Consider the following 16,625-nt stretch of genomic DNA (forward strand, 5'->3'; position numbering starts at 1 on the left):
CCCCTGTTTGTATTGTGTGCACCTGTTCTGAGTGTGGGTGATTAGCGGGGCTATTTATATTAGCTGGTCCGCCTTTTCTTTGTGCGAGATTGCGTTTATTTCATTGTATGCTGTGCGTGGTGACACGCTGTTTGTTTTACATTTTCAGTGGTGCGTGTGTTTTGCGCAAGCTGTGTTTTGTCCCTTGTGTTTGGGGCACTTTGTTTGGTAGTGCGCTCTGTGCTCTGTTTGGGTTGGCTTGTCGTTTAGCCATTGTGCCTATTAAAGCCTATACCCTGAATCGCTGCTTCCTGCACTTGATTCCTCGTCAGCAAACACCCACGCCTTACAGAATCCCGCACCACGACTATGGAGTCAGCAGGAGCAGCGGCCAACCCCCTTCCCTCGATGGAGGAACGCGTGCTCCACCACACTACTGTCCTCCACCGAATCGGATCCGCGATGGACCAGATGATGGAGAGGATGGAAAGATGGGAGAGGAGTGGTCTCCTCTCTCCACCTCCGGCTCCTCCGACGCAGCCACCTCCGCCTCCCACTGCGTCTGGCTCTGGCGCGCTTCGTCTGGCGCTCCCGAGGGAGTATGATGGAGCGGCGGATGGGTGCCAGGGATTTCTGCTCCAGCTTGAGCTGTACCTGGCCACCGTTAGACCTGTTCCCTCGGGAGAGGAGAGCGTGAGTGCCCTCGTTTCCTGCCTGACGGGCCGAGCTCTGGAGTGGGCAAATGCTGTCTGGAATGGTCCAGACTCGGTGAGGGACCACTACCCAGAGTTCACCCGCCGCTTTCGGGCCGTGTTCGACCACCCTCCGGAAGGAAGAGCGGCGGGTGAGCGGCTTTTCCACCTCAGGCAGGAGACGAGGAGCGCGCAGGACTTCGCGCTGGAGTTCAGGACCTTGGCTGCTGGGGCGGGGTGGAACGACAGGGCCCTTATAGACCGTTACCGGTGCAGTCTCCGGGCGGACGTCCGCAGGGAGCTAGCCTGTCGAGACACCGCTCTGTCCCTGGATGAGCTTATCGATATGTCCATCCGTCTGGACAATCTGCTGGCTGCCCGCGGGCGTTCGGAAAGGGTCCTGTCCGTTCCACCCCCGTGCACCCCCGCCCCTACTCCAATGAAGGTGGGGGGGGGGGCTGTGCCAGGGGGCACCGGAGGAGGTGGCTCCTCCTGCACCAGCTGCGGTCGGAGAGGACACACGGCCGACCGGTGCTGGAGGAGCCAGTCTGGGAGTCAAGAGGGCAGGCAGAACACTTCTCGGTCACCCCAGGTGAGTCAGCACCAGATTCACCCAGATCCCCCTGTTGGTCACGTGTTCTTACCTATTTTGTTTTCAGATTTTTTTCCCTCTTCCCAGCATAGGGCGCTAGTCGATTCAGGCGCAGCTGGGAACTTTATGGATCGCGGACTTGCCATTAAGCTGGGCATTCCGCGAGTGCCGATAGATTCTCCCTTCCCCGTGCACTCCCTAGATAGCTGACCATTAGGGTCAGGGCTAGTCAGGGAGTCTACGGTTCCACTGGACATGGTGACGCAGGGGAATCATAAGGAACAGAATAGTTTTTTCCTTATTGATTCGCCTGCGTTTCCGGTGGTGCTGGGGTCCCCTGGCTGGCTGATCACAATCCCCGGATTTCGTGGAAACAGGGGGTTCTCCAGGGGTGGTCAGAGGAGTGTTCAGGGAAATGTCTAGGAGTTTCCATAGGTGCCATGTCGGTGGAGAGTCCAGACCAGGTGTCCACCGTGCGCATTCCCCCTGAATACGCCGATTTGGCGATCGCTTTCTGTAAAAAGAGGGCGACCAAATTACCACCTCATCGACAGGGGGATTGTGCGATAGATCTCCAGCAAGGTTAACGCTGCGCTTCCCAAGAGCCACGTGTACCCCTTGTCACAGGAGGAGAAGGTGGCTATGGAGACATATGTCACGGAATCTCTGGGACAGGGGTACATTCGGCCCTCCATCTCACCCGCCTCCTCGAGTTTCTTTTTTGTGAAGAAAAAGGAGGGAGGTCTGCGTCCGTGCATTGATTACAGAGGTCTAAATGCGATCACGGTGGGTTTAGTTACCCGCTACCTCTCATCGCTACGGCGGTGGAATCATTTCACGGAGCAAAGTTCTTCACAAAACTGGATCTCAGGAGCGCGTATAACCTGGTGCGTGTCAAGGAGGGAGACGAGTGGAAAACTGCATTTAGTACCACATCGGGCCATTATGAGTACCTCGTCATGCCGTATGGGTTGAAGAATGCTCCAGCCGTCTTTCAATCCTTTGTAGACAAGATTCTCAGGGACCTGCACGGGCAGGGCGTGATTGTCTATATCGATGATATTCTGATATATTCCGCCACCCGCTCCGCGCATGTGTCCCTGGTGCGCAAGGTGCTTGGTAGACTGCTGGAGCATGACCTATACGTTAAGGCTGAGAAATGTGTGTTTTCCAAACGAGCCGTTTCCTTCCTGGGTTATCGCATTTCCACCACGGGGGTGGTGATGGAATGCGACCGCGTTAAGGCCGTGCGTAATTGGCCGACTCCAACCATGGTGAAGGAAGTGCAGCGGTTCTTAGGCTTTGCCAATAACTACCGGAGGTTTATCCGGGGTTTTGGCCAGGTAGCGGCTCCTATTACCTCATTGCTGAAGGGGGGGCCGGTGCGTTTGCGGTGGTCGACGGAGGCAGACGGAGCCTTCAAGAAGTTGAAGGCGCTGTTCACCGAAGCACCCGTGTTGGCGCATCCGGACCCGTCTCTAGCATTCATAGTAGAGGTGGACGCATCCGAGGCTGGGGTGGGTGCCGTGCTATTACAGCGCTCGGGTGTGCCATTGAAACTCCGCCCCTGCGCTTTCTTTTCGAAGAAGCTCAGTTCGGCAGAGCGTAACTATGATGTGGGGGACAGGGAGTTGCTAGCGGTGGTAAAAGCCTTGAGGGTGTGGCGACACTGGCTTGAGGGGGCTAAGCACCCCTTTCTCATCTGGACCGACCATCGAAATCTGGAGTACATCCGGGCAGCTAGGAGACTGAATCCGCGTCAGGCAAGGTGGGCCATGTTCTTCGCCCGGTTTAGGTTTACGATCTCCAATAGACCAGGCTCCCTGAACACGAGGGCCGACGTGCTGTCCCGTCTTTATGACACGGAGGACCGGCCCATCGATCCAACTCCCATCATTCCAGCGTCTAGGCTGGTGGCACCTGTGGTATGGGAGGTGGACGCGGACATCGAGCGGGCATTAGTATTGGAACCTGCGCCTGCACGGTGTCCCATGGGTCGCAAGTACGTGCCGCTCGGTGTTCGTGATCTTTTGATTCGGTGGGCGCACACGCTACCCACTTCGGGCCATCCTGGTGTGGCGAGGACAGTGCGGAGTCTCAGGGGGAAGTACTGGTGGCCCACCTTAGCTAAGGACGTGAGGTTCTATGTCTCTTCCTGTTTGGTGTGCGCCCAGAGTAAGGCTCCTAGGCATCTCCCTAGAGGGAAGTTACAGCCCCTCCCCGTTCCACAACGGCCATGGTCGCACCTGTCAGTAGACTTCCTGACAGATCTCCCCCCGTCTCAGGGGAGCACTACGATCCTGGTGGTTGTGGATCGGTTTTCTAAGTCCTGCCATCTCCTCCCATTGCCCGGTCTCCCTACGGCCCTGCAGACTGCGGAGGCCCTATTTACCCACGTCTTCCAGCACTACGGGGTGCCGGAGGACATTGTCTCTGATCGAGGTTCCCAGTTCACATCCAGGGTCTGGAAAGCGTTTATGGAGCGGCTGGGGGTCTCGGTCAGTTTGACCTCCGGTTATCACCCCGAGAGTAATGGGCTGGCGGAGAGGGTGAACCAGGAGGTGGGCAGGTTTCTGAGGTCGTTTTGCCAGAACCGGCCAGGGGAGTGGGCGAGGTACATTCCTTGGGCGGAGTTAGCCCAGAACTCACTTCGTCACTCCTCTACTAACTTATCACCCTTTCAGTGTGTTTTGGGTTACCAGCCGGTCCTGGCACCATGGCACCCGAGCCAGACCGAGGCTCCTGCGGTGGAGGACTGGGTACAGCGCTCCAAGGAGACCTGGAGAGCCGTCCAGGAATCCCTGAAGGAGGCCAGTGGACGGCAAAAGAGGAGTGCTGACCGCCACCGCAGTGAGGCACCCGTGTTCGTACCGGGGAACAGGGTCTGGCTCTCGACCCGGAACCTGCCCCTCCGCGTGCCCTGCCGGAAGCTGGGGCCGCAGTGTGTGGGGCCCTTTAAAGTCCTGAGAAGGATAAACGAGGTGTGTTATTGGTTACAACTCCCTTCCTATTACCGTATTAACCCCTCGTTTCATGTGTCTCTCCTCAGGCCGGTGGTAGCTGGTCCCCTGCAGGAAGGTGAGGTGCCGGAGGTCCCTCCGCCCCCTCTGGACATCGCGGGGTCCCCGACATCGGGGGATCTCACCTCGTGGAGTTGCAATGATCATGAGAACGGTGAGGAATCAGTCCAGAACTACACGGGAGGATCTTGTCAATGATTTCAAGGCAGCTGGGACCATAGTCACCAAGAAAACAATTGGTTACACACTACGCCGTGAAGGACTGAAATCCTGCAGTGCCCGCAAGGTCCCCCTGCTCAAGAAAGCACATATACATGCCCGTCTGAAGTTTGCCAATTAACATCTGAATGATTCAGAGGACAACTGGGTGAAAGTGTTGTGGTCAGATGAGACCAAAATGGAGCTCTTTGGCATCAACTCAACTCGCCTTGTTTGGAGGAGGAGGAATGCTGCCTATGACCCCAAGACACAATCCCCACTTTCAAACATGGAGGTGGAAACATTATGCTTTGGGGGTGTTTTTCTGCTAAGGGGACAGGACAACTTCACCGCATCAAAGGGACGATGGACGGGGCCATGTACCGTCAAATCTTGGGTGAGAACCTCCTTCCCTCAGCCAGGGCATTGAAAATGGGTCGTGAATGGGTATTCCAGCATGACAATGACCCAAAACACACGGCCAAGGCAACAAAGGTGTGGCTCAAGAAGAAGCACATTAAGGTCCTGGAGTGGCCTAGCCAGTCTCCAGACCTTAATCCCATAGAAAATCTGTGGAGGGAGCTGAAGGTTCGAGTTGCCAAACGTCAGCCTCGAAACCTTAATGACTTGGAGAAGATCTGCAAAGAGGAGTGGGACAAAATCCCTCCTGAGATGTGTGCAAACCTGGTGGCCAACTACAAGAAACGTCTGACCTCTGTGATTGCCAACATGGGTTTTGCCAAAAGTACTAAGTCATGTTTTGCAAAGGGGTGAAATACTTATTGCCCTCATTAAAATGCAAATCATTTTATAACATTTTTGACATGCATTTTTCAGGATTTTTTTGTTGTTATTCTGTCTCTCACTGTTCAAATAAACCTACCGTTAAAATTATAGACTGATCATTTCTTTGTCAGTGGGCAAACGTACAAAATCAGCAGGGGATCAAATACTTTTTCCCTCACTGTAGGGGTGGCATTTTCCTACACAATATCATCTACTGGCAAGACACTGACAAAGAGTATGTAGGGCTATGCTTGGATATTTCGATATAACTTACTTATAATAATTTTTGGATTGTGCTTGTACCCAGACAACACAGAACCCAGAAGTGAAGTCTCACAACAAAAGGCCTGGAAGCAGTGATCTACAACACAAAAGGGTCTTCTTTCACTCTCCCAAAATCAACCAGAACATCCCTTCTCTCTAGCTGTCTTATTACTTCTACAAGAGGAACATAGAACTTGGTCTACATATCAATGAATTTAACCACAGGAAACCAATATGTACTTTCTTAAAACTGTCCGGGGTGCACTAAGAATTGAAATGCTCTACCAGCAAGGGAAACCTCCATTGCCATGACAGAAACAGCGAGAGATAGAGAGATATAAAAAAAATATATAATTTTGTCTCATATTTCCATTACTCTAGAATTGCAAACATTAATAACCGCAGCCGTCCCCCTCCCTATTTCCCTCTCCGCGCTCATCTTCTCTCGCCACGCTTCACATCTCATTGTGATCAATGTATTTTCAGAAGGGCACATGGAATCCAGATGAAAGAGCACGGACCATCCACAAACCACACCTGAAGCATCCACAACCTCTCTCTCTTCTTTGCTTCTCTCTCTCCCTTTCTCTTTCTTTCTCTCTTTCAGTGATTTCCCTCTCCTTCTCTAACTCTGTATATCCCCCTCTCTATCCCTTTCTCTCCCTATTTCCCTCTAGCTTTCAACTGCATGAAAGAGGAAGTGAACGTGCGCCTCAATGAAGAGATGTCAGAACAAGTGTTGGGTTCAAATGTTGAAATTGTACATTTAGTCATTTAACAGACGCTCTTATACAGACCGACTTACTATTAGATTTTTCACCTAGTCGGCTTTGGGATTTGAATCAGCGACCTTTTGGTTACTGGCCCAACGCGGTTAACCACTAGGCGATTTAATGGTATGGTTTAACTTTAAAGATTGTTCCTGTGTAACAGCTACACTGTAAGGCTCCACAGCCCACAATAATCTATAGCAAGTCTGGTGAATACAGTCCAATACTGCAATAACTAATGTATTCAAAGTGACAGCACCATAATAGCAGCTTCAGATATATTATGCTGTAATTGACATTGCAATGTTACATAATCTATTCGTAACATCCACATAAAACTAGAGGGTTACATTTTTCATTACGTGGAAAAACACAAGGCTACACAAATACATATTGCATTTTCTTCCGATTGAAATCCCCCTCTCTTCAAGATAGGCTAGCAACAGTCCTTGTGTGACTGCATTTTCCATAATTGGACCATACATGTAAATGTCTTCTGTCCAGTAATTCTGTGTGTATTTGCAGTGGCGTCGAGTCAGGGTTGCATCTTCTAATGCTTAACATTGAGCGAGGCTCATTAAAATAATCACACAATCGTTATAGGTTTATTTTTAACTCACAGAAAAATCACAGTATATCCAACAGGATAACTTCCAGGGTCATCATTACACAGTACCTTTTGTTTGTGAGCGGCGAGGTATCCCTGTAGTTTCTCTGCTCTGAGGAAGGGACTGCTGTGCACTGCGAAGCGCACGTCCAATGTCCTCTCCCTGACGTCCATCAGGCTGAAGACGTTGATGACGTCAACGCCCACCGCCAACATCTCCGACAGGAAGTCTACCAGCAGTTCATAGCGACTCCTCAAGCTACCGCGCTGCTCAATAAACTCATTCGCTGTGATGTCTGCAACACACACACACAAGTAGACACACAAACAAACAAAGTTATACAAGCCAACATATGCCACATGACTCTTCCCTCTCGTTTTCTTAGGCAGAAACAGATGCATCCCTAAAATCTCTTCAATGAGCAGGAGAAACAAACAGCCAATAAACAGAATAACAGACAAGCTCTGCTTGTGACTTGTTCTCTTATTAGAGAGACACTCCGTATCTGTAATACTGGACATATATTCCTAAAAGATAAAGAGCTGTACTCATGAAAAATGCATGTCCTCGAAGCAGCTCTGGATGTATTTAAGGAACATTAAAGTTGTGCGAGGACCATGTTCCCAGACCTGACCTGACAGGCCCTGTCAATCGCCTCTCCTCTCCCCTCCTGAGAGCCACTGGCCCTGGCCCAGCGAGACAGACACCACCCAGCCCTGCTACACAATGTCACAGTCATAGCCAACGCTCACACAGACAGACCACTCTGGCCATGTCGGGGATATTGAGCGGGGGGGGGTGGGGGGGGATGGTAGAGGACGGGACAGCCTTCAACCTCAATTTGGAGCATGGCATCGCTGCCAAGGAGAGGGTGCCAAGGTGAGAAAGCTCCTGAGGCGAGGCCACCTCTAATTGAGCCAACACCTTCTAGCATGGGATTAGGAGAGAGAGGGAAGCTGGGGATGGAGCAGGGGCCCTGGGCTTTACCTCTGCCCCACTCCCCTCAGTCCCCTGGGCCCTGTTTGACACAGATAGGGTCCCCCGACTGCTCCAATCGAAACTCTTCAGCACACAGGAGACAGGTGGAAAGGAAAGGGAAAGAGATTTCATCCAATTTTAATGACATCAGTGACATAGTTATAAATTGTTTTAAGGGAGAAGGCTCCAATAATCATATCTGATGAATGAAATGTTTAATAAATGCATGTTTTTGAATTTCTACAAAGTTTAGTGTGTGTAACTGTCTGACTGAATGTGTGTGTGTGTGCACGTGTGTGTGTGTGCATGTGACGTGCATATGTGGGTGCATGTGTGTAACTTTCTGACAATGTGTGTGTCTGTGTGCTCTCATCTCTCCCACTCTTAATCCCCAGGCTGACGGCAGGCTTTAAGTGTCATGCTGGGAACACCTGAGCGGTGTCAATCTGGGATCATTAGGTCCCGAGGAGTGTCAGTGTTGCTCAGTGTGATTAAGGCCATGAGAACAGACCGAGGGAGGAATCCTAGATGAACATTAAGAGAATGGAAATGGAACTCAGCGAGAGGATGCTGCTGCCGATGCTACTGCCGTCTGTCTGGTCTCATTACCAGTGCCGTGGGAGACAGACAGGGACTCTCTTTAACATGGAGGGACAGAATGACACCTGGCTTTGATCCAAAGCAAAGATCACATCGACTCTCCTTCCCACGGGCATTAGGGGGATACACACACACACACACACACACACACACACACACACACACACACACACACACACACACATTCACTCAGTGGCGGATTTAGGTGTTGGCGACATGGGCAGCTGCCCGCACAGCTGCGCGATCGGTTTTCTAGCGCTCATTTGCACGTCATGTCAATGATATCATGTCACCGAGTGGGACTGTGGGTCAATTAATCTTGTCGGAGTGGGCGCCTTGATTCTAGTTTGTGAGCTAGGCAGGCTACTGTCTGGGAAGGTCTCCCACTCAGAAGTACAAGATGGGGAGGGGGGCACAGGTAGGTTGACCTCAGGTCCCCCGACTGGAAGCCCGAGGTAGGGGGAGAGGGGGAATCTATCAAATAGCGCACCTCTAACTTTGTACGTTACTAATGCAATTAGTAAATCAGTCACACTACGAAACGTTACCAAATAAACCACAATTCATTCATAATACTGTGAATATATACAGTTGAAGTCGGAAGTTTACATACACCTTAGCCAAAAACATTTAAACTCAGGTTTTCACAATTCCTGACATTTAATCCTAGTAAAAAATCCATGTTTTAGGTCAGTTAGGATCACCACTTCATTTTAAGAATGTGAAATGTCAGAATAGTAGTAGAGAGAATTATTTATTTCAGCTTTTATTTCTTTCATCACAATCCCAGTCGGTCAGAAGTTTACATACACTCAATTAGTATTTTGGAGCATTGCCTTTTAATTGTTTAACTTGAGTCAAATGTTTCGGGTAGCCTTCCACAAGCTTCCCACAATACATTGGGTGAACTTTGGCCCATTCCTCCTGACAGAGCTGGTGTAACTGAGTTAGGTTTGTAGGCCTGCTTGCTCACACACGCTTTTTCAGTTCTGTCCACACATTTTCTATGGGATTGAGGTCAGGGCTTTATGATGGCCACTCCAATGCCTTGACTTTGTTGTCCTTTAGCCATGTTGCCACAACTTTGGAAGTGTGTTTGGGGTCATTGTCCAGTTGGAAGACCCATTTGTGACCAAGCTTTAACTTCCTGACTGATGTCTTGAGATGTTGCTTCAATATATCCACATAATTTTCCTCCCTCATGATGCCATCTATTTTGTGAAGTGCACCAGTCCCTCCTGCAGCAAAGCACCCCCACAACATGATGCTGCCATCCCCGTGCTTCATGGTTGGGATGGTGTTCTTCAGCTTGCAAGCCTCCCCCTTTTTCCTCCAAACATAACGATGGTCATTAAGGCCAATCAGTTCTATTTTTGTTTCATCAAACCAGAGGACATTTCTCCAAAAAGTACGATCTTTGTCCCCATGTGCAGATGCAAACCGTAGTCTTGTTTTTATATGCCGGTTTTGGAGCAGTGGCTTTTTCCTTGCTGAGCGGCCTTTCAGGATATGTCGATATAGGACTCGTTTTAATGTGGATATAGATTCTTTTGTACCTGTTTCCTCCAGCATCTTTACGAGGTCCTTTGCTGTTGTTCTGGGATTGATTTGCACTTTTCGCACCAAAGTACGTTCATCTCTAGGAGACAGAACTCGTCTCCTTCCTGAGTGGTATGACGGCTGCGTGGTCCCATGGTGTTTATACTTGCGTACTATTGTTTGTACAGATGAATGTGGTACCCTCAGACATTTGGACATTTCTCCCAAGGATGAACCAGACTTGTGGAGGTCTACAATTTCTTTCTAAGGTCTTGGCTGATTTCTTTTGATTTTCCCATGATGTCAAGCAAAGAGGCACCGAGTTTGAAGGTAGGCCTTGAAATACATCCACAGGTACACCTCCAATTGGCTCAAATGATGTCAGAAGCTTCTAAAGCCATGACATCATTTTCTGGAATTTTCCAAGCTGTTTGAAGGCACAGTCAACTTAGTGTATGTAAACTTCTGACCCACTGGAATTGTGATACAGTGAATTATAAGTGAAATAATCTGTCTGATAACAATTGTTGGAAACATTACTTGTGTCATGCACAAAGTAGATGTTCACACTGACTTTCCAAAACTATAGTTTGTTAACAAGAAATTTGTGGAGTGGTTGAAAAACGAGTTTTAATGACTCCAACCTAAGTGTTTGTAAACTTCCCACTTCAACTGTAGTTTCACAGACATATTGTTGCATTTTTTTCTGGTTTGTGCGAAATCGTTAAGAGTAATTTCTAACCAGTCTGCACACCACCAAGCTGAATTGGTTTAGTCTTGACTCTTAGTTGACAGTGTTGAGGGATGGGTAATATATTGATGCTCGAGTGCCAAATCAACACAAATGGATAAGAAAAGGTCTAAGCCTTCAGGTGCCCAGTTTAGGAAAAAGATGAAGGAAGAGGAGGAGAAACGTGCAAAAGACAAAGGTATGCAGCTATGTCATCTCTTTATGAGTATAATATTATGCATGTAATGAAATGGGGCGGCAGGGTAGCCTAGTGGTTAGAGTGTTGGGCTCGTAACTAGAAAGATTGCAAGTTCAAATCCCTAAGCTGACAAGATACAAATCTGTTGTTCTGCCCCTGAGCAAGGCAGTTAGCCCACCATGTTGAAAATAAGAATTTGTTCTTAACTGACTTGCCTAGTTAAATAAAGGTAAAACAAAAAATAGGCTAGTATGACACTTATGTTTGTTAGCCTATGTTGCTATGTTGCTTTCTATACTATTACACATAGGGTGAGAATCTTTCATTTTCTGTCCAACTAGCTTACATAACATTGGATATAATTTCACACAGTTTCATCATGACAATGTGTGTAGCCTGCAGCAAACCGATTACAACCTAACTAGCACATTATGGATTTGGTTAAGTTTCATTGAGGTGACATCATAAACGTGTGATTGTATTGACTAGGTCCTGAGCTCAGTAAGGGGAATTTCCAATGCTGTAGGCTAACTTAAAAGACGTCTATTATGCTCATATTTTGTATCTTTTGTGATATATTCAATCTTTTGGGGTGTCTTATGCCTAGAATTAGCCAAGGTTGTATGGTTCATTTGGTTCCTATTCTGAAAGTTTGATCAATTGTGCATAATGTATTTAGGGTGTCAGTGTGTCAGACTCATACACTGTATTTCAATGCAAATTCAGGGGCACTTCTGAAATATTTTGGAGCAGCCTCTGGCACTGGCCAGGACGAGGAGCCATCTACCGCCTCAGAAACAGAGGCCTCTTCAGAAATGATCTCAGAGCCTCAGGATGAGGAGCCATCCACCTCCTCAGCCACACAGGCGTCTTCACAAATGTTGTCTGAGCCTGAGGATGAGGATGAAGCCCCATTTGCTTCCACTTCCCCCCAGCAGGATTCTTCAGGTGTGTTTGTCAGCACGCGCATGTGTGTGTGTGTGTGTGTGGGTGGGTGCACACACGTGTTTTTATGTGTGCATCCCTGCATAACATAAACAAAATAATTACTTTCCATTTTGGAAAGTTTTAGCTTTCCATATTGTAGGTAACAATGATGGTTTTATTATTACTGGGTGTGTATGTGGGATGTTCCACCACTATAAATGCTGTGAATAACGTGTGTAAACTAATGCCAATGTGCTCTCCATTAGAAATGCCTGTAGCAGCATCCCCACTAAATCCTGCTGCTGAGGATGAACCACTGTCTACAGACCCTGCTGACTGGCCTTCAGTTCTGACTGACAGAATTCAGACACAACTAGTTTGCAGAGGACCAAGTGAGGTACCACCTAACTTTGTTTTCCCAAGGAATGACAGTGATGGAAGAAGTTGCCACCACCAGTATTTCAGGAAGACCTTGATGAGTGGTGAATAAATCCCTAGAAGTTGGTTGGTGTATTCTGAAAGAAACAACAGCCTCTTCTGCTTCTGCTGCAAACTCTTTTCTAATAAGAACATGTATTTAGCAAACTCAGGACTGACAGACTGGAAACATGCAAGATCTTTGCTGACTTCGCACGGCAGCAGTCCAGAACACCAAAACTGCATGAAAACATGGAAAGAACTGGCAATGAGGATCAAAAAAGGGGAAACAATTGATAAACATGAGGTGGCACTTATGGAGGCTGAGAGGATAAGATGGAGAGAGGTGTTGACACATCTGACTGCTATTGTGCAGTCTCTGGCAGTTAGAAATCTGGCACTAAGGGGACACACAGAATCACTGTACTCTCCATCAAATGGACATTTCCTCAAAGAGGTTGAACTGATGGCACAATTTGATCTAGTCATGAAAGAGCACCTTAACCGTGTCCAAAAAGGGACCTGGAGTCACACCACCAGCTACATTGGACAAATTCACTTATAGTATATAACATTTACTCAATTGTTTAGTATTTGGTCCCATATTCCTAGCATGCAATGACTACATCAAGCTTGTGAATACAAACTTGTTGGATGCATTTGCAATTTGCTGTGGTTGCGTTTCGGATGATGTTGTGCCCAATAGAAATGAATTGTAAATAACGTAGTGTCATTTTGGAGACTTTAATCTGTAACTTTCTCACTCATCATTATTCATGATTCATTTATTATGATCCATAATGATGGCAGCATCCACATTAATGTAGAAGTGCTCAGAAACATATTATATTCTTATTTACAATAAAAGTGACTCCAAAATGACACAATACATTATTAACCATTCATTTCTATTGGGGCACAGCATAACCAGAAACACAACCAAAACAAACTGCAAATGCATCCAACACATTTGTAGAGTCACAAGCTTGATGTAGTCATTGTGTGCTATGAATCTGGGACTAAAATACAAAACTTTTCACTAAATTTAATACCATATAAGTGAATTTGTCAAAATAATTATACACCTTCAAATGGGGGGACTAGATACATAAAGTGCATTGATTTCTAAATGGTACAACAGATATGTATGAAAATACCCTCAAATAAAAGGTGCCATTCTGTACTGTTGCCTGATATAAAACATTTGATCTCAAATCCAAAATGGTGGAGGACAGAGCCAAATTCAAAGTTTTAGCTTCACTGTCCAAATAAATACGTAGGGGACAGTAAATACAAACTACCTCCATTAAAAGAGACTAGCATGCCCCTGTCATGTCAGGTCAGCAGACAGACACGCTGATGGTGATAGAGTAGAGGGTCTCAGTTGACTGGGTCAATAGGACCTTGAGACAGACTCAGAGGTTAGTATTGGTGTTAATCCCAGAGGTGAACTGAAGATATTTTTTCCAATTTCTCTTTTTATTGATCCCCTGAAGCAGGACCTTAGAGAGATGCAAACAGGTGAGGTGGGGCGCAGAGTTAGGCAGAAGGGAGGGATGGGGGGAGGAATGGAATGAATGATAGAGAGATTCAACTTTGAACTTTTTCAAACTAATCTCACAATCAGAAAAGGACACACTCAAGCTGTTTCAAAGTTCTTTATTCAACATACTACATTCCCCAGAGGGCTGTGCATTTGAGAGAGAGAGCGAAACAGAGTGAGAGTGTGTGTACTTGTTTTCGTTCCTTATCAGGACCCTAACGTCCTAATGATTCACTCGAATGTCCTGACAAGGTAGGAAAACAATAAATTGTTTGAAAAGTCTGGACTTTTTTAATGTCCTGATTTTGTTAAAATGCTATTTTAAGATTAAGGGTTAGATTTACTGTTTTGGGGTTAAGGTTAGGGACAGGGTTTAAGGTTAGATTTGTAGCATGTCTGTTTATGGAGGTGTTTACCTTGAATTGCACTGGCCCATTGTAATTCTAAGGTTAGGGTTAGGATTCGGGTTAGGGCTTTTGGGGTTAAGGTTAGGGTTAAAGTTACGGTTAGGTTAAGGGTTAGGGAAAATAGGATTTTTAATGGTCAACATTTTTTACTCCCCACAAAGTCCTGAAATTTCACAAAAAAGAGCTGTGTGTGTGTGTGTGTGTGTGTGTGTGTGTGTGTGTGTGTGTGTGTGTGTGTGTGTGTGTGTGTTTCTTTGAGGATGTACTAAACTCAGCAAAAAAAGAAACGTCCTCTCATTGTCAACTGCGTTTATTTTCAGCAAACTTAACATGTGTAAATATTTGTATGAACATAACAAGATTCAACAACTGAGACATAAACTGAACAAGTTCCACAGACATGTGACTAACAGAAATGGAATAATATGTCCCTGATCAAAGGGGGGCTCAAATGAAAAGTAACAGTCAGTATCTGGTGTAGCCACCAGCTGCATTAAGTACTGCAATGCATCTCCTCCTCATGGACTGCACCAGATTTGCCAGTTCTTGCTGTGAGATTTCACCCCACTCTTCCACCAAGGCACCTGCAAGTTCCCAGACATTTCTGGGGGGAATGGCCCTAGCCCTCACCCTCCGATCCAACAGGTCCCAGACGTGCTCAATGGGATTGAGATCCGGGTTCTTCACTGGCCATGGCAGAACACTGACATTCCTGTCTTGCAGGAAATAAAGCACAGAACGAGCAGTATGGCTGGTGGCATTGTCATGCTGGAGCGTCATGTCAGGATGAGCCTGCAGGAAGGGTACCACATGAGGGAGGAGGATGTCTTCTCTGTAACGTACAGTGTTGAGATTTCCTGCAATGACAAAAAGCTCAGTCCGATGATGCTGTGACACACCACCCCAGACCATGACAGTCCCTCCACCTCCAAATCGATCCCGCTCCAGAGTACAGGCCTCGGTGTAATACTCATTCCTTCAACGATAAACGCAAATCCGACCATCCCCCCTGGTGAGACAAAACCATGACTCGTCAGTGAAGAGCACTTTTTGCCAGTCCTGTCTGCTCCAGCGACAGTGGGTTTGCTCCCATAGGCGACGTTGTTGCTGGTGATGCCTGGTGAGCACCTGCCTTACAACAGGCCTACAAGCCCTCAGTCCAGCCTCCCTCAGCCTATTGCGGACAGTCTGAGCACTGATGGAAGGATTGTGCGTTCCTGGTGTAACTCGGGCAGTTGTTGTTGCCATCCTGTACCTGTCCCGCAGGTGTGATGTTCGGATGTACCGATCCTGTGCAGGTGTTGTTACACGTGGTCTGCCACTGCGAGGACAAGCACTTGTCCGTCCTGTCTCCCTGTAGCCTAAGGCATGTTCACGCAGATGAGTAGAGACCCTGGGCATCTTCTTTTGGTGTTTTTCAGAGTCCGTAGAAAGGCCTCTTTAGTGTCCTACGTTTTCGTAACTGTGACCTTAATTGCCTACCGTCTGTAAGCTGTTAGTGTCTTAACGACCATTCCACAGCTGCATGTTCATTAATTGTTTATGGTTCATTGAACAAGCATGGGAAACAGTGTTTAAACCCTTTACAATGAAGATCTGTGAAGTTATTTGGATTTTTACAAATTATCTTTGAAAGACAGGGTCCTGAAAAAGGGACATTTCTTTTTTTGCTGAGTTTATATGCTTATGTGAACTGGTGTGGGCGTCTAAAGGATTCACTATTTATCACACATTTCAACTTTCAATCAATTTCTCCTGCGAGTTTTCCACAAAGAGCCTTAATCTCACAGAAGAAGATTTAACAGTACATGTCCTTATTGCCTTCCACATTTGTTCTTAAAATGGAATTTAAAATGCCATCGAGGCTGTATCAGTAATACTATAAGTAGAATTTTTCATAATAGCTCAGACTTGGAATCCATGAGAATGTTTACAGAGTGCTTTATTTGTGAAACAACCTGAAAATGGCTTCCACAATCCCAATTCTCTTCAGGTAATTGCTGTTTACAAATGCATTTGGATTGGGGGTAGTCTTGGTGTTGACATTTAACATTTTCTGGGTTGTGTCTACAAATGTATATTTAACCGAAAGTTTTAACACCGCAAGTTTTGGACTTCTAACCCCGTTTAAACATTGTGTGTTTCAGCTACAAACTTCGGGGTATGTACCATTGGACTCCCCTATTTCTTCTACGTCCGTAGATACCAACCAAGTCTTTGGGATTCATGGCGGCTGAGCTAGATCGGTGTTTGTGAGACAAGGGTAGATCCCGAAGAGGCCCGGGGCCGGGTCTTTTCAAAGAAACGTCTGTAGAGTCTGAATGGTTTAATCTACAAACTACTAAAAGCGAACTATGAAATTCGGTGACTCCCACG

General features: G+C 47.0%; 1 protein-coding gene across 1 annotated transcript in view; it reads right to left on the reverse strand.

Annotated features, from left to right (window-relative positions):
- LOC115167465 (neural-cadherin) overlaps nt 1-16,625 on the reverse strand; it is a 205,951-nt gene that overhangs the window by 52,122 nt on the left and 137,204 nt on the right. The window contains exon 21 of the mRNA XM_029721890.1: nt 6,978-7,204. Coding sequence (XP_029577750.1) covers nt 6,978-7,204 — 227 coding nt within the window. The remainder of the gene's footprint in view (nt 1-6,977; nt 7,205-16,625) is intronic.

This window comes from Salmo trutta, chromosome 29 (genome assembly GCF_901001165.1).
Source record: "Salmo trutta chromosome 29, fSalTru1.1, whole genome shotgun sequence".
Lineage (NCBI taxonomy): Eukaryota > Metazoa > Chordata > Actinopteri > Salmoniformes > Salmonidae > Salmo > Salmo trutta.